At 43.6% G+C, this 18,673-nt stretch overlaps 2 protein-coding genes across 2 annotated transcripts in view; both read right to left on the reverse strand.

Moving 5' to 3' along the window:
• Positions 1–18,673, reverse strand: part of NOX1 (NADPH oxidase 1) — a gene marked incomplete at both ends in the record, with an annotated part of 376,148 nt that overhangs the window by 176,029 nt on the left and 181,446 nt on the right. The window lies entirely within an intron of this gene.
• The window catches only part of TRMT2B (tRNA methyltransferase 2 homolog B), a 64,585-nt gene that overhangs the window by 45,430 nt on the left and 482 nt on the right, over positions 1–18,673 (reverse strand). Inside the window, exons 2-6 of the mRNA XM_080910972.1 lie at positions 11,021–11,261; positions 9,982–10,036; positions 7,894–8,028; positions 6,958–7,057; positions 5,885–5,955 (exon numbers count right to left, since the gene is read on the reverse strand). Of these exons, the coding sequence (XP_080767098.1) occupies positions 5,885–5,955; positions 6,958–7,057; positions 7,894–8,028; positions 9,982–10,036; positions 11,021–11,241 (582 nt within the window). The 5' untranslated portion in view covers positions 11,242–11,261. The remainder of the gene's footprint in view (positions 1–5,884; positions 5,956–6,957; positions 7,058–7,893; positions 8,029–9,981; positions 10,037–11,020; positions 11,262–18,673) is intronic.

Below are 18,673 nucleotides of genomic sequence, written 5' to 3' on the forward strand. Positions count from 1 at the left end.
GGAGGGAGAGAAGTGGAATAATTTTAACTAATACCTGAAGAGGACATGAGAGACTTTCTATCGCTCCCACATAGCAAGCACTCAGGAGATGACAATGATCAACTGCGAAAGCCATTTAATGAATATTGATGGCAGCTAGGAACAAAAGCATGCACACTTGGGGATGTGAGAGAAGAGGATCATGCGTTCTGGGGATGTGTGGTATGTCCATGACTCAACACACACAAATCGAATGGGAAAGCTTTTAATGAGTTCACACAGCTGACAGCATTATGGATCCACTGTTTGATTTTCTATCTTATGATGTTAGGTGATAGCCTGTTTATATCATATATACATGTCAAAAATTAAAATCTAAGGTGGCAAGAAAGCTCAGCAAGTAAAAACACTTGTCTAGCAATTTTGATGGCCTGAATTCTATCCCTGGAACACGTATAAAAAATAGATGTGGCCGCTCTGGTCTGTAATTCCAGCCCAAGCACTCCTATGGCAAGATGGAAGTGAAGAGAGTCAGCCTGGAGTCTGTACAGGAAGATGTCCAGTAGCAGAAAAGAAAAGACAAGGGATCCTCCTTAAAAACAGGGTGGAAAGAGACAACTCCCTCTTTTTTTAAAAGAAGAATGGTTTATTTTGGCTTATAATTCAAGATGTAGTCCGTCAATGGGAGTGGGGGAAAAGCAGTCTGAAACAGCGGTAACGTTGCATCCACAGCAGGAAACCGAATAATGCAAGTGTGGTTGGTGCTCTGCTGACTTCCCCATTTTATGGGTCCAGCCAGTTAACCTGATAAAGACAATTCTAACCTAGAAACTCTCTGCACTGTGTCTGGAGGCTTGTCTCCGATGTGCTTTTAGATGCATGGGAAGAGAAATCACAGCTAAGCATGAACAGCAAGCCACCCGGTGATTTTTGCTCTTGAACAGTTACATTTTAATATCAAGCAGAATGTTTGTTTAATCAGCACACCTGGAAGGACCGTGTTTCCAACTCAAATATGCATTCTGGCAACTTTAAATGTGCAGTTTTGCAGTTGTGGGAGACTCAGCCCATGCTAGGAGCTACTTCATCCCCAGCTGTTTTTATACAATTTCTTACATGATTAAAATCCCAAAAATCACATCTGTATGTGGAAAATCTATAAAATATTAACCTGATGCAATGTCCTCTCTTTGTATCTACTGTGCCACCTTCCTACATAACGGCCCTCAAAAGAGACTGATTTATAAGTCCCTCATAAGACATTCACAGCTCTAGTCCACCAATGGCTTAAATACAAAAGACTCTCGGCTGGACTAGAGAAGTTAGACTTAAAACCTGAAGGCTCCATGTGCAACGGCCTGGAATCCCAGCACTTGGAAGGCGAGGGCAGGAGAGTCATGAATTCAGTCAGTTGGGCTGCACAGCAAGGTTTTGTTTCTTAGAGCCAAACCGACAAAATTAAAATCCGGAGCAGATACCACAAGTGACTGCTAACGACATTAAAGTGTCACATCTTCCCCCTTTGGTGCATGCCTGGATCAACAGACCCCGAGAGACATACGCAGGGCGTCGCGGAACTGCAAAGTAGGGAAGCATGTTTGAAAGCCCTAGAAGAGGTTTGTCTACACGAAGCAGGGAAGGTCGCTACTGGACGCCACTCAAAAGCTGTGCAGTTTGGCCTCCAAAGTTTAGCCTTCCCGGCCCAATCTACTGGACACCAGTGTGCTCAGCAGCCAGCGCGCAGGTGTAATGTGACCGATCGCGCTGCAGTGCATGCCGGGAGTCGTTGTGGAGCGACGCGAAGAGGCGCGCTCTCAGCTCCGCACCCCCACAGCTGTTCTCCGTTTCTCAGGAGCGACCGTCACCCCCACCCCACCCCCCCCCCCGCACGTGCGGCACAGACCTTCCCGGCTTGCATCTCGCCCGTCGGCCAGCCAAGGAAGTCAGCTCTCCGGACTAGACGATGACTGAGGCCTAGCAGGGTCCAGAGAGCGAAGGTTGGACTCGACAACTCCCTCCTTAAAAGGCATCCTCTGACTTCCACACTCACTCCATGACATGTATGCACCTCTTTACTTCCCAATAAGCGCGTGCGCGCACACACACACACACACACACACACCACTATATAAATAAATAACATCTTTTAAAATTTAAAATCTTGGTCTGGTAGGGGCACTTATATAACCATAAAGACCTGAGTTTGGGTCCCAGCACCCACATTAAATAAACAAACAAAGCTGGGCATGGTGGCATGCACTCCTAATCCCAGAAATGAGGGGTCACAGGGAAAACCAGGAGGGTCTTAGGAGCTTGCTGGCATCCAGTCTTGCCAAAAAAAAAAAGCCTCAAAAGCACCAGATTCAAGTAAAAGCCCTGTCTCAAAGGAATATGGTAGACACTCAATGCTCTCCCAAGGCCTCTGCAAGCATGCGCACAAGTGCTCACTCCTGTACCCTATATGCACACAAAATTAAAACATCAGGATTTGTTTTAATCTAAAAAAGACCGTGTCTTAATGGCTCTCACCTATAACCCTAGCTGTCAGAAGCAGAGACAGGAAAATTACTGTAGGTCTGAAGACACCATGAGCTACACATGAGTTCCTGGTCAGCCTGGTCTTCAGAGAAATGTCCTCAATAAAAAAGACAAAAGGTGTGACACAATGTGTAAGGTGAAGCTGCCACATAAGCCTGAGAGCCTAAATTTAATCCCCAGAACCCACATGGCAAAAAGAGAAAACAAAATTCTCCACACTGCCCTCTGATCTCCACAGTCACGCTATGGCACGCACCCCTGCACCCCCATACAAAAAAAAACCCAAATTTTAAAAACTGTTTTTAAATGGTGTCGGCACTGAACAACCACAGACAGTTTTGTGTAAGGAACTTGAGCACCCATGGATGTTGGTACCTATGAGGAGCCTGGACCCAAAGACTAAGAATACCAAAAACAAATCTTATTAAGATCCTGATATGAAAACACTATTAAATAAATAAATAAATAAAATACTGGGGACTGGGGAGGTGGCTCAGTGGTTAAGAACATTGGCCACTTTCCCACAGGCCCTGAGTTTAATTCCCAGCAGCCACATGGTGGCTCACAACCATCTGTGATGACATTTGATTTTCTCTTCTGGTGCATGAAAACATAGCACTCATATACATAAATAAACAAATCATTTTTTAAAAAAATACCAGATAAATCAATGCCAAAATCTAAATACCAGATACTTTATATTATGGGTAAATATCTATTTAGGTGTGATGGTGGTATATGGTTATATTTCACAAAGTAATTTTCTTCTTCTAGAATGCATATTAAATGGTTACATCTTATGCTTCAAAATAATCTAAAAGAGAGAAATGCAAAGTATTTGAGAATACCAATAAAACGAGAGGTATTAATTCACCAAACAATTCAGTACTGGGTGTTATACAAAGTTAGATAATGCACAGCTGCTACCTCCACAGGCTGAAGTGGGAAGCACCCACAGACAATGAAATATGCTGTACCAGGCGCCGTACAAGAGATGCACAGTAAAGATACCCACGTGCAGAGGACAGGGGTTCTTAATCAGACTGAGGAGCTGGGTATGGTTTTCTATAGAAATGGTGCTTGAATGGAGTCTTGGAGAATAAAAAGCCGTGGCAGGGGGAGGGGGGTGTTGCAAACTGAACACATTCTAGAAAGGAGGGCAGGCAGGCAGAAATGAGAGAGTACAGCAGTGTCACACTGGTTCAGAAGAAAGGAGGGAGGCATAGGTCAGAAGATAAGGCTGGGCTCCTTATTAGGAAGATCCTAAAATGAAATGGTAAGAAGTTAACCTTGCATTCCAAAAGATACTGGGCAGGGCCAGCAAGATGCCTCAGTGGATAAAGGTGCTTGGCTGTTAATCCTTAGCAACCTGAGCTTGACCCCTGGGACCCACATGGTGGAAGGAGAGAACTACCTCTAGCAAGTTGTCCTCTGATCTCTACATGTGTGTCATGGCCTGTGTGCACATGAACGCATACACAAACACATAAAATACAAATACATACATAATTTTTTTCAAGGACTTCAAAGTTACTGGGCAACTCCTGTAGAACTTTAAGCAGGGCACTGCCTTCAGTTTACAGACATCTGGGGCTCCTAAGCAGAGAATACTCTGAAAGAAAGGCTGGGACCATGGAGGTCGGGGCAGACACCAGGGTGGTTTTCCAGACCACAGAGAATGACCGTTTGAACTTAAGTGCTGACAGTATAGAACTGAGTGGACTCAAGATAGTTCTAGAAAAATAAAACTGACAAGGACATGGAGATACATTAGATGCCAAGGAGGAAGGGGAGATTGCGACAGGAGCTAAGATGATACAAAATAAGAGTCTGTGGTTACAGGCAAGAGGAGACTATGTTTGCCAGGGGACAATTGTAGAAGCACTTTTGCTTACTACCACCTAATGGTGCCCAATAGACAGCCACCACCACTGCTAATAATCATGATACAATAGACCCAGTAGCCCCTCCCAAGAGAAAACAATAGCAACAGTTCAGAAGTTGAGAAGACCTGATTAAGAACATCGATTTCAAGATCTCTAGGAGATAGCTTTTTAAAAAATCCCAAGTGAAAGACAGAAAAAGAATCAACAAATTAGGGTAAAAGAGTTTTAGAATAATTACTACTTCCAGTGACATGGCTCACGGGAAGAGTGCTTGCCAGGACTGACAACCTGAGTTTGATGACTGAGACTATTGTCCTCTGACCTCCCCAAGGATACCCCAGCACACATGTACATGTAAACACGCACATGCCATGCACCTAAATATACATAAATAAGTAAGTAAATAAATAAATAAATAAATAAATAAGGGCTGGAGAGATGGCTCAGAGGTTAAGAGCACTGGCTGCTCTTCCAAAGGTCCTGAGTTCAGTTCCCAGCACCCACATGGTGGCTCACAGCCACCTGTAACACCTGTCCCAGGATATCTGATGCCCTCTTCTGCCCTTCACAGGGATCAGGCACACATATGTAGAATATACACACATGTAGGTAAAACAGTTTTAAAGTAATAAACAATAGATAAATACATGTCATAAAATACAAAAAAAATCCTCAAAAAAAAAAAAAAAAACTAAGACAAGGTGGTGATGGGGGGTGTGGGGATTCTAGAGAGTGAGCCTACAGAAAAGCTGTGGGGAGCTCTGCTAAATAAAGCAGCTGGTAAGAATGAAGGGGAGGAAGAGGATCATTTGGAGGCTAGCTCACTCCTCAGTAAGGCTTCAGCCTTGTGCTGTTCAGGTCTGTGAGCACGGGCATCATCTGTATTGACAAACCGAGTCACCACTGTAGCCCCACTCCAGGCTTGGTGCCTGAAAGACAGTAGGCCTTCAGTAATGGACCCATGAAACAGATGAATTCAAAGTGTCTCAGGGGTCAATCTCATGAGAAGTTTGGTTCTGGATGGTGCCAGGAATGAAACCAAGGTCTTCATGCATGGTAAAGAAGCATTCTGCCGCTGAGCTGTGTGTCCAACTCAGTCTCACGATGCCTTTCCCGCCTTGCCCACGGCTCTCCTGGTATTTCTTTGTTCTGCTGAAAGCATTAACCTTTCAAATATTTAGAACACCTGATGTACCACAGTGGTCTCAGCAGCACCCCTTTCCTAATTATTTCCTATTACTAACGTCCTCGGATCCCTTGACATTTACAACAACAGCAACAGTTTGACCTCCCACTGTACCCCAAACCTGGAACAAAAGCAGGGCAATGTTCTATCCACATTAAGAGGTAGACTTTCAGTACAGAGCCCCTCCTTTCCTCCAGCAATCACGGCAGGCACCCACATTAAAATGTCAGGGCCACTGCAGTTAGAGAGTACAATGCCCCAGGTCATCTTCAACCAGCCCTTGTTCAATTTTTACCTGAGCCACTTGACTGTGTTTCTCTGGGATGTTTTTCAGATGATTACATGGTACACAGACGACATTTCCATCTATGTGAACAAAAATTATTTTATTTTTGGTTTTCCTCCTAACCCAGCAGCTGGAATTTCCTCCTTCAGAGGCAGATGTTAATACAAAAAAAAAAAAAGCAAAAGTACATAGCTATTTTTTTTTTCAGAGAAAGCCTAACTGTTTCCTGGTTTAGGCATTCATCAGCTAACTCTTAATGGAGCTACCCTAAACACCTCCCCCCATGCTACAAGTGTGCCATGTGATGACATGGCACGGATTTGAAGAGGGAAATAAAATGTAATGGGTTTTGTTTCTCTCCTACTGAACACCAGAACCCTGACATCATAAAGTAATTTAATTCTGCGCATGAAGGGAAAAGGCAAATGGATTGCTCGTCCGAATAAACTGTCGTTCAAGGTATATGGATATTAAACAGTGTGGGTAATATAAAATGATGGGGCTTCAAGTAGATTTACTGAAAATGGGCAGATAAAAAGCTCAGGAATTGAATCTGGGAATGGATACAGGCAGGAAGTTTCAAAAACTGCCCCTGTGATTTCCCTCACGCGTACCCCTCTTTCCCTTCCAGTTCATCTAAGGCAGATTCAGCAACCACGGAAACCAGTTTTTAGGTCTGTGGCGACGGAAAATTGATAGTGACTCACTAACAATGAGGGCACTGCTCCCAATATGGAAAGGAGCAAAAATAACGATTACTGCGACAACGAGGCGACAGCAGCAGTGACAACAGGAGCATTTACTCCAGGCCTTCGCTGGCTTTGCTGGTAAATTGCATTTAGAGAAAGAATAGGCAAGGGCAGTAATGTCTGTCCCAGTTATAATCATCGGAAATTAACCTTGCGAGCCCGGGCTGTGCGAAAGCAGTCAGCCTTCTCTATGATCACACTGTGGTCCACTCCTGTTGACACTGCTACGTGTGTTTTCTCTTCCTTCTCCATCACTGTTTTGGTTTTGTTTTTGTTTTTTTTTTTTTTTTTTTTTTTTTTTTGTCTGTTTGTTCAGTTTTGTTTTGAACTGACCTCTCCAAGTTCCTAGGTAGTAGCCCACAGTCTTTGGATTGCCATCTGGGCTCCGGTTCACAGAAAAGGTGGACTTGTTCCGGTAGCCAGTGGTGGTAGGCTGGAGAGGACGGGAGGAAAGGAAAGAAGGCCAGGAGATTAGATGAAATAACAAGAGGACAAGGGCATGAACGGGGAGCAATGATGCTGATTTGGAAGCTATGACACATGTGAAAGTCTGTGGCTGGAGTGATCTACACAATCCATAGCAGAAAGGGCTGCCAGGCCCTGGTGAGCACCATCACATGATGTACAGTCTCTTGACAGCATATTTCTGATCTGCTGTTGCTTTGCTTTTGAATAAAATTCTCTCACTATTTGAAAAAGAAAAAGAAATCTCCAGTCCTCCCATAAAGCAGGAGCTAGCAAACCTGACCTGTCAAAAGCTAGAATCGATAAGCTTGGCAGGACATATGGCACCTTTCATAACTACTTGAGAGTGACACTGTAGCCCAGAAAACAGCCACAGACACAAAAAGGTGAGTTCAGCTGTAATACAAAAAGACAGATTTGGTCTAAGGGCCACGGTATGCCAACTTCTGCCATGAATGAAATGCTGCTATTTGGAAATGCTGTTAGAAAGGGTTTTAAAGCCTGCAATCTGCCTAAGGAGGTAATAGGGTCATGGCTGATAAAGTGGGCTCTGTATTAGACAGTGCAGTGTAAACATTATTTCTGACATTTTCTAGGTGTGTGACCTGGGTAAACTGCTTAATCTCTGTATTCTCTGATAGCTCCTGTTTATAAAATGACAGTGCCTAGCCCTCTTGGCCATTGCAAATAGGAGAATGAGCAAACGATGCATGATAATCACCTGACCCCAGCAAGTGCCTGGTGACTACTGCTGAAATCATTTCAGAGCCACGGACAATAAGAACAAGAGAGACGGGGACTTACGGAGGGGATGATGGGATGGAGGAGGCAGCGGAGCCCCTCAGACTGGGGTGCAGCCACTGCGCCACTGGCTCCATGGAGCACTTGCAGGTAAGACTCTAGGCTTTGTAAAATTTTCTTCTGAGCTTCAAATTTCACCTGTGACAGAAAGAATACAAGCCATGAAGCAAGTGTAGTTTCCCTGCAAAGAATAGAGAAGACGACAAAAGAGGTCTCTCCAAGATTCATGGGTGATGCTCTCAGCAGATAACAGAAGCAAGAAATCCAGCACAGGCGACGACTTAATAAGATGCTAAGGAAAGGTCAAGAGGGAGTTCTGTATGAGCTCATCTTTTTATCTGACCTTTACGATGAAACACTTAAAAGTATATGTCAGTGCTGCCCAGCAGAATGCCCCATAATGGAGATGCTCTGTGCTATGTTCTTCACACACACAGTAGCCACTAGTAGCTAGAGCACTTGAAATGGCCCCAGTCAAAGGAAGCGCTCATGGGAGAAATGGGGCTAGGCACACAACATTCTCCAATGCATCAGTAATTCCCCCATAAACTGCTTTCAGAGAAGAAAGTGGAAGGGGGGATGGGGGACGGGAATCTATTACAATGCTCTAATGGCCCCTCTTCCGAGGGTATCTGTAGTCAACCATGTGCTCAGGTCTGCACCACAGTCTGAATCCAGCTTTCTTTAGAGCCACTGTACATTCTGCTCCTGCTAGTCCAATTCCCCGGGCCCTTCCCTGCCTCTCAGCCCTTTCTGTTCTTATTTCTGCAGGTCACAGCCTTCACCTGACTTCTCCAGATTCCCGGGGACTACCCACAGTATTTGGATTGTCATTTGTGCCTTCGATCCTGTCCTGTCCCCACCCCACCCCCCACATCATTCTTTGTTTTGTGTTCTGTGGGATTTTAAATTTTTCTTGTTTTTATTTTTTTCATGTCTGGGTGTTTGCCTGCATATATGACTATGTACCACATGTGCTTCTGGTGCCCAGGGAGGTCGGATCCCCTGGGACTGCAGTTACAGATGGTTGTGTGCTGCCATGTGGGTGCTGGGGATTAAGCTCAGGCCCTCTAAAAGAACAATGAGTGTTCTTAAGCAGAGTCCGCTCTCCAGCCCCTTGCTCTTTGTTTTGTCCAGGCTGGCCGGGAACTCGTTCTATAGACTGGGCTTACCTCCAGCTCAAGAGCCAACTATCACTGCCTGCCAAATGCTGGGATTAAAGGTGTGTGCCACCATGGAAAGTTTTTTTTATTATCATTCTTACAACTGAGTATATATAAGTGTGCATGTGTTGGAGAGTTGGCTCGTCAGTTAAGAACACTTATTCCTGCAGAGTCCTCAGGTTCAATTCCAGCATCCATATGCTGGCTCACAACTGTCTGTAACCTCAGTCTCGGGGGATTTGATGCCTTCTGACCTCTGACAGAACTAAGCATGCATGTGGTACACACTAAGACATGTAAGCAAAAACAATCATACATACAAAATAATAAATCTAACAATTTTGTGAAAAGAAAGAAAGAAGACTATGACAATAAGGCTTGAATTTCCCCCCAAAAGACCTAAGATTTGTTTGTAGAAGTAGGTGCCAAAAGGGGTGCCACTTAAGGAATACCATGAGAAACTAAAAGTGTATCAGGTAGTATATTTGATCTCTAGTTCTGAATAGGTGTGGTCCATAATATCCTCAGAGAAACGAGGGAGCCAGATGATGACTGACATACATGCATGTGCTTTCTATGCATTCCTATACAGCCCATTTCAACTGGGTACAGTTTCCTTCCAGCTAGCATTTCTCGTGAAATAAATTGCATGCTTGTGCTTGTCTGGCATGCAGGGAACCTTGGACTTAAGCCTAGAGACTGCAAAAAGGACGTGTGACAGTCCACTCCTGTACTTCAGGAGGCAGGAAGACCCCTAGTTGTGGTCAAGGTAATCCTTAGTTACTGAGTAAGTTGCAACCAGCCTGGGATACATGCAACCTTGCTTCAAAACCAAAAACCAACAACAAACTCTCCAACCAGTCTTTCCAGGACTCTAGTGCCACTGTGCTGGAGGAGTTGGGGGAGAAGATTCAAGCTAGACACCTACCTTGAGTTGTTCTTCATAACTCAGCCTCCAGAGGGGAGTCACAACATCAGCCAGCCTTGAATAAAATAATTCAGATACAGTTAATTATCTAAATACGTACTGAGCACCTACTATGCATGAGTACCTCCTGTCACCAGTCTCTCTGAGGTTTTACTTGAAATTCAGAAGATACAACTTATTTCTCCTCAGGAGATGAGATTCTGGGGGAAGAGCCCATTTTGGTGATGTCTAGTACTTAACAAAGCAGAACAGATGGCAAATTCAATATAAGAAAATTCCAGATTTATCAGGCGGTAATTAGTCATTTAAAAAAAAAAGTTTTACTTCTGAGTTCCTCCCAAAAGCTAACCTCCTTAATGCTTTTAAAATGTAATTTGACCTTAAAAATACATTTGTCACATAAAATGAGGTATGTTGTGTTTGGCTGCAGAGGGACTATTCATCTCCAATCCAAGTAGCTTTGTTTGTTTGTTTTGAGACAGGGTCTCACTATGTCACCCTGGCTGGTCTATAAATGTAGACCAGGCTAGCCTTGAACCCATCCACCTGCTTCTGCCTCCAAAGTGCTGAGATTAAAGGCATTCACCGCCATGCCTGAATACTATTTTGATTTTTATTTTCCTAGTTTTTAATTTGTTTTCATTTATTTTTAATTGACTTTGGTTTTAGACACGGGGCCTCATATAGCCCAAGCTAGCCTCAAACTTGCTGAGGATAACTCCAGGTCTTCCTGTCTCTATTTCCTGGTTGTTGCAGTTAGAAGTGTGCACCATACCCAGCTCCACAGACCTTCTTTAGAAGCAAGATCATAGTTTAAGATCTCCTTCCTGACAAAGATGTACTCTAAGACAGTATTTCCTACAATCCTGAAGTAGTTCTATGACTATCCTGCACAAGTCATCGAGACCGCACTGATCACAATATTTTAAACACCCCCAGGAATCTTCTCAATGCTGTTAGTCGGATGAGCAAAACAGAATTTCAGTGGACCTATAGATTCTGACCTGCACAAAACAACGGGCATTAGCTTGAGTCATACCTCTCCTGCCAGGAGTCATCTAGTGGTCTACAAGGCCTTTGTTTCTTCTGATATTTCTGTCTGTTTGGATGCTTCTTAGCTATCACACTGGTGAAACTCCCCTTATGTGCTGTGCCCAAAAAGGACTGTGACAAATCTGGTGGTCTTGCAGTATCCCAGGGAAGCAGTCCTGGTTTGGAGAGGAAACCCATCCTGGAAAGGAATGATCGTGGGTTGTGCATTAGGACTCTTCTCTTGATGCCTGCAAATCAAAGACAATAAATACACTGTAATTCACACACTGAAAGGTGGCTGTAGGGACACACTCCTAAAGCCTTTAGTCATTTACAATCCCTTATGGAATCACAGTACCAAGTCCAGGACTAGTACCATACATTGACTAAAACATACCTCTTGAACACAACTTAGGTCATGCCAAAGCTTCAAGCCAGATTTGATGGTATAGGCCTAAAAATGCCCATAGATTCAGACGGCTAAGGCAGAAAGACTAGGCCCAGGCTCATCCAGGCTACGCAATGAGTTCAAGGCTAGCCTGGCTAATTTAATGAGATTCTGTCTCAAAATTAATAATAATAATAATAATAATAATAATAATAATAATGAGCTAGGGATGTAGCTCAGTTGGCAGAGTGTTCATTTAGTCTGCACAAAGCCATGGGTTTGATTCCCAGCACTCAAGAAGTAAAAGTAGGAATATCAGAAGTTCAAGTTCATCCTTGGCTATCTATATATTAAATTTTGAGACTAGCCTAGGTATATGAGACCCTGTCTCCAAAAAAAAAGAGACATAGAAAAGATTGGGTGTGGTAGTGTATACCTTGAATGGTAGCAGTTGGGAGACGGAAACAAGCAGATTTCTGTGATTTGGCAGCCAGCCTGAACTACATAGCAATTTTCAGATCAGCTGGAGCTATGAGACCCTGCTTCAAAATAAGAAGATCAGGGGTATATGCCTTCCTACCATGGTAGGATGCCTTCCTAGAATGTGTGAGGCAACTGTCCTACCCAACGGCCAACAAGCATTCAACGTTTAGTAAGTGATTACTATATACTAGGCAACATTTCACAGCAGTACAGAAAGAATTACGTTACAGTCTCATTGAGAAAATCAAATGAAGACGCAAGGAAAATATCAGTGAGTAATATGATAAACTTGTTTCTTGACGCATGCTCAAGAACGGCTTCATAGAGCAGACAGCTCTAGTATGGAGATGGAAAGATCCGTCTGAGCAGTTCTTTAAGCACAAGTTCTTGATAGTACAAAACAAGAATGGTGACTCCACCTAGAAGAGAGAAAGCAGAGATGCCCTGACTGAAAAGAGGACCAATCAGTAAGATGATGGCACACCTGCCATCCCAGTGCTAAGGAGGTGGGGGCTTGGCCTAGAAGGTGAGTAAGTTCTAGATAGCCAGGGCTGCATAATCAGATACTAACAAGAAAAGGGAGAGTGAGGGGGAAGCAGGAGGGAGCAAGTGGGAGGAAGACAGGGAAAATGGGGGAAAGAGAGGTTGGTTTAAAAAGGAAAAGATTAGGAAGAAGCCCCCACACATGGAGCTAGAGAGGTCAAGGGAGGTATCTTTGATACAGGCAAAAAAAAAAAAAAAAAAAAGGAAAGAAGGAAGGAAGGAAGATAATGGGTGGAGCCAGATAGCAGAGACAAATGGAAGCTTTCGTCTTTCGGGAAGGAGTGCGGGCCCTAGAATCAAGCTGGGGCTGTCTGCTGGCTCTAACACGTACTAGCCAGATGGCTTCTAGCAGGTTAGTCATTCCTCTGACATTTCTTTCATCTGTTAAACAGAGAAAATCATAATGAGACCTATGTCGTAGAGCAACTGTAAGAGCTAAGTAAAGATAATTAATAAAAATAAAAGGTATGCCAGGGGAGAAGATCGGGGCTAGGGCTCCTGCCTAGCAGGTACAAGGCCCTAACTCCAACCCCCACACTACATAAAAAGTCCTTACCCGAAGATTAAAGACAGATGGCATCTGTAAAGCTCCGAGCACAGTGCCCAGCACCTAGCAGAAGCTCATCTGTGTTATTACTGTCACAATGCATTTGAGGCTATCATGGACCTGAATGGGGGAGGCATCACAGATGGAACCCACAAGAAAGGGATTATATGAATAACTCCAAGGACAAGTCTGACACAATTGCAGCTAGAGAGAAGAAATGTGACTCTCTAAATACAGTGGAAGGCACTGTGTCTGTCAGTGCCTTTATGAGAGTGTTCTAATAGGAAGCCCCCCTCCTCCATTACAGAACGTCCCTTCTGCCTGTTTACCTTAGGCTACGTGCTATTTAGGGTTGTCTGTTTGTTTGTCAATTTGACATAAACACTGGGGTATTCTGGGAAGAGGACTCAATTGAGAAAATGCCTTCAGACTGGTCTATAGAAAAGCCCATGGTGCATTTTCTTGATTGATGCCCAGATCACTGTGGGCAGTACCACCCAAGGGCTAGAGTTCCTGGGTAACACAAGAAAGCAGGCTGAGCAGGTCATGAAGAGCAAGCCAGTGAGTAGCACCCCTCATCTGATGGGGGGCTAGTATACAAAATTTATAAAGAACTCAAGAAGTTAACCTCCAAAATAATCCAAATAACCCAATTTAAAAATAGGGTACAGAGCTAAACAGAGAATTCACAACAGAAGAATGGCAGAGAAGCACTTAGAGAAATATTCAACATCCTTAGTCATCAGGGAAAATACAAATCAAAATGACCCTGAGATTCTACCTCACACCAGTCAGAATGGCTAAGATCAAAAACTCAGGTGACAGCAGATGCTGGTGAGGATGTGGAGAAAGAAGAACACTCCTCCATTGCTAGTGGGGTTGTAAACTGGTACAAGCACTCTGGAAATCAATCTACAGGTTCCTCAGAAAATTAGAACTAAATCTACCTGAAGATGCAGATATTCCACTCTTGGGCATATACCCAAAAGATGCCCCACCATACCACAGTGCACATGCTTCTGTATGTTCACAGTGGCCTTATCTGTAATAGCCAGAAGCTGAAAACAACACAGATGTTCTACATGAAAGAATGCATTCAGAAAATGTGGTTTATTTACACAATGGAATCCTATTCAGCTATGAAAGAAGAGGACATCATGAGTTTGCAGGCAAATGGATGGAACTAAAAAAATATCATCCTGAGTGAGGTAACCCAGACTCAGAGGAACATGCATGTATTCACTGATAAGTGATTTATTAGCCTAAAGTACAGAATACCTAGGGTACAACCCACAGACTGTAGGAAGTTTAACAAGCAGATAGGCAGGCCCAAGTGAGGATGCCTCGATCCCACTTAGAAATGGGAAGGTAATAATCACAGAAGCAGAGGGAGAGAGGGATCTGGGTGGGATGGGGAGGGGAAAGAGGGATCAAGTATGGGGGAGAAACAGGAGAGAAGATCAGAGAACCAAGACAATAAATGGAAATATGCAGCCTCTGGGAGTAGGAAGTAGGGGACACTCTAGATAATTCCAGAGACTTGAGATGTAAGAGACTCTTAGGACTCACTGGTGGTAGCCAAAATGGCCAACACTGGGGACAGGAAACTCAAATAGACAAGGTTACTAACCCACAGTCATAATTTCTGACCCATAATTGTTCCTGTTTAAAAGAAATGCAGGGACAAAAATGGAGAAGAGACTGAGGGAAAGAAGGTCCAGTGACAGGCCCAACTTGGGATCCAGCTAAGGGCGAGGTTCCAAAATCTGACACTATTACTGATGCTATGGTGTGCTTACAGACAGGAGCCTAGCATGACCGCACTCTGAGAGGCCCAACAGGCAGCTCACTGAGACAGATGCAGATACTTACACCCAACCAATGAACTTAAGCCAGGGACCCCTGTGGTTGAATCAGGAAAAGAACTGAAGAAGCTGAAAGGGAGAGTGACCCCACAGGAAGACCAGCAGTCTCAACTAACCCAGACCCCAGGGAAGTCGCTGAGACTGAGCCACCAATCAGACAGCATACACGGACTGGTCCAAGGCCCTTGGCACATATGTAGCAGAGGTCTGCCTGGTCTGGTCTCAGTGCAAAAGGATGTGCTTAATCCTCAAGAGACTTAAGGCGCTGGGGGAAGGGGGAGACCTGGTGGGAGGAATGCCCTCTCTGAGGCAAGGAGGGAGGAATGAAATAAGGAACTGTGGGAGGCGGGACCAAAAAGGGGCAACAGATGGAATGTAAATAAATAAAATAAAATTTAAAAGCAACTTGTTAGCATGTTGGTGTGCTTACTTATAGAGATAACAGTATTCTTTGTTGTCTTATTTAAGATATTTCCATTTGATGAAATGGGAAAAGTTACTTATTTCAATGACCTGCTTTCATTTCATTCTTGGAGACAGAGTCTAAGTAGGGTGCGCAAGCTGGCCTTGAACTCACTGTGCAGTTCAGGTAGGACTGGAACTTGTGATCCTCATGCCTCAGCCTCTTGACTAGATAAGACTACAGGTCTTCACCACCAGGCACGGCTGACAACTGTTCTTAAGTGTCACCAAACCTGTGAATGAACTCAGCTTGATAATCTACTGATCTGCTCTAAAAACGACCCCAGCTACCAAGCTCAATCATGGATTCTGTCAGGATGACATTATTTGGGGTTGGGAGGAAATGTTCAAATGTCTAACATGACATATTTAAGCTATTCTATAGTTGAGATGTTAACAATAACATTCTCCTTCTACTGACACACATAAGAGGCAATGAGTTGTCATATTCAAGAGCATAGGCTTTGGGGCTAGAAAGATAGCTCATTGCTTAAAAGCATCTACTGCTCTTCCAAAGGACCCATGTTTGATTCCCAGCACCACTTAGCATCTTACAAGTATCTGTAACTTCAGTTCCAGGGGATCCAATGCCCTCTTCTTACCTCCATGGACATCAGGCATAGCTGTGTTACACATAGGTCCAGCCAAAATGGTTATACACATCAAATAAGCAAATCTAAATTTAAAGAAATAACATAGGCTCTAAAGGTGGGGTGACATTAGCTTAAAGGTAGAGAACAAAATCATCAAGGAAAAAAAATATACAGCTACAAGAGAAAAATACAAAAACCTGCCAGAGATCAGAACTTTCTGAACAGGACACTAGTTATTCAGGTTGATGAATTGAGGCTCATGAAACTAAAAGACACACACACACACACACACACACACATCTGATATCTATATCTATATATATACACACACATCTGACAGAGGGTTGATACCTAGAATACACAGAGAATTTAAAAAAAACAAACAAACCAGAAAACAAATGTAGATTTAAAACTACTTTGTTACCAGGCAGTGGTGGCACAAGCCTTTAATCCCAGCACTCAGGAGGCAGAGAAAGGCAGATATCTGGAGTTCAAGGCCAACCTGGTCTATAGAGTAAGTTCCAGGACAGCCAGGGGTACTCAAAGAAACATTGTCTCAATAAACAAAAACAAACAAACCCCAGCACAAAACCTACTTGTGATTCCAGCTTACCCTGGTCAGAATGGCTATCATTAAGAAAACAAATGACAGCAAATGTTGACAAGACATGGTGGTACATGCCTTTGGTCCCAGCAAGGGGACCTCTAGAGGCCATCCCTGCCTACTAAAGCTAGTCCAGGATAGCCAGGACTATTATACAGAGAAACCTTGTCTCAAAAGAATGTTAATAGGCTCCAGACCCATATTCTAACTCAGGTTCTACATCTCCCTAGCTATGTTTGGACAGGTTAAGTAGGCACAGTGAATATCTGATCCCTGCCTATAGAAACAGACCTAATAATGTCTACCTTTCAAGGCTGTAGTAAGAATTAAATAAGCCTATACTATGCATCATACAGTAGGTGTTCAGGTGCCCTTCCTTACACTGTGACTCAAAATGTGCCACTTGGATCACTTGGCTTCTTTGTGCCTAGATCTCTACAACCTACCAACCAGGGAGGAAGGTACTACAAGCCTCATTAGAGTTATATGAGAAATTAAAAAGCATAAGCCACACACTCAGAACCTCAGACCCATGAGTGGGTGCCCTCTGAAATGTAAAGAAATTATGGTCTGACAAGAAGCACCCATTACTGCTACCAAAATCGTGTGCCCAAGATCATCAAGGTGAAAGAAATGTACATATTGGATATGGAAAAAATGAAGGCCACTGAGAAGAAATTAGGGAAAAAATGGAGGTAAGGAATAAAGAATGAAAGCTGAGGATATCATTCAGTTAGCAGAGTGTCCGCCCAGCATATAGGAAGCCTGGGTTCTGGCCTCAGCACCAGACAGAGTGTGCTCACCTCTAACCCCAGCCTTTGCCCACGAGAATTAGAGGAAAGAGAATCAAAAGTTTGAAGTCTGACCAACCAGGTCTACACAGTGAGACCATGAACTCAAAAAATAACAATTAAGTAAATAAAAACACAATTTCAGACTGACTTGTGAAAAGAAAAAAGACTGGGCATAGTGGCTTGTGCTTGTAATGAAACATGCTATTAAAACCTGCTCTTCAAAACAATTACCATTCAAAGAAAACAAATAGGCTCCTGCTTTTTCAACATGTGTGGGAGAGAGTTGCCTATTGTATTTAGTCATTCCTGTAGCTAAATACACTCCAGGGCAAGGTAAGTTATATTTTCTTTGTTTATGACTCTGTGATTAGTTAGGACAATTGTAGGGGGAAAAAACTAATTTCTTCTTGTAGTTCGTTTTCTGTTTTAAATATAAATGCTGCTTGTGTGTGTCAAGAGATGGGGGGAGGGAGATAGGAGAGAGGGAGGGAGATAGGAAGGAGGGAGGGAGATAGGAAGGAGGGAGGGAGATAGGAAGGAGGGAGGGAGATAGGAAGGAGGGAGGGAGATAGGAAGGAGGGAGGGAGATAGGAAGGAGGGAGGAGGGAGGGAGGGGGAAGGGAGAGAGAGAGTGTTCTCTACATTCCTGCCTCAGGATTAATCACTGACTAGATAAACCAAGAGTTCATGGCAACCACTTCTAGTTACTGTTTCCTTTCCTTAGCTCCAGTGGATGATCTGCCTCCAGTGCTCAGACGTTCAAGTTGGAGACAATCTGAAAGCTCTAAGCTTCAGAGAGCTAAACATTTCTTAGAGCATACTATTCAGAAACCCAGAGGGAGGAACCTGCCTTTCCATTGGCTGGACCCCAGCCAGGGTTATTGACTAAAACTGAAAGGAGAATGAATTATGAATGTGTCCCACTGCAAGCCACATGCAGTGATGTCTATTCTCCCCCTAGAGAGGCCTCCAATCCCATCTTTGAACCAGTCTGTCCCACAAGCATCTATAAGGTGTTGTGATGGTTCGTTTCAATTGCCAAGGCTATTAAGCTGGAGGGGAGAGTAGGTCGGGATAAATATCTAAGGAAGGACAGTCTAGATCGGTCGTTGTCAACCTCTGAATACTGTGACCCTTTAGCTCTGCTCTGGTGACTCCCAACCATAAAATCATTTTTGTTGCTACTTCATAACTGTAATTTTGCTACTGTTATAAATCTTAATGTAAATATCTGATATTCCGGATAATCTTAGGCAACTCTTGTGAAAGGGTCGTTTGACTCCCAAAGGGGTAGCTACATTTATAGGTTGAGAATCACTGGTTTAGATCAAGTTTGCCTGTATATAACGTGGGAGGCGTTTGTTTTGTCCTGAACTGCAGA

Source organism: Micromys minutus (assembly GCF_963924665.1).
Source record: "Micromys minutus genome assembly, chromosome: X".
In the NCBI taxonomy this organism is placed as follows: domain Eukaryota; kingdom Metazoa; phylum Chordata; class Mammalia; order Rodentia; family Muridae; genus Micromys; species Micromys minutus.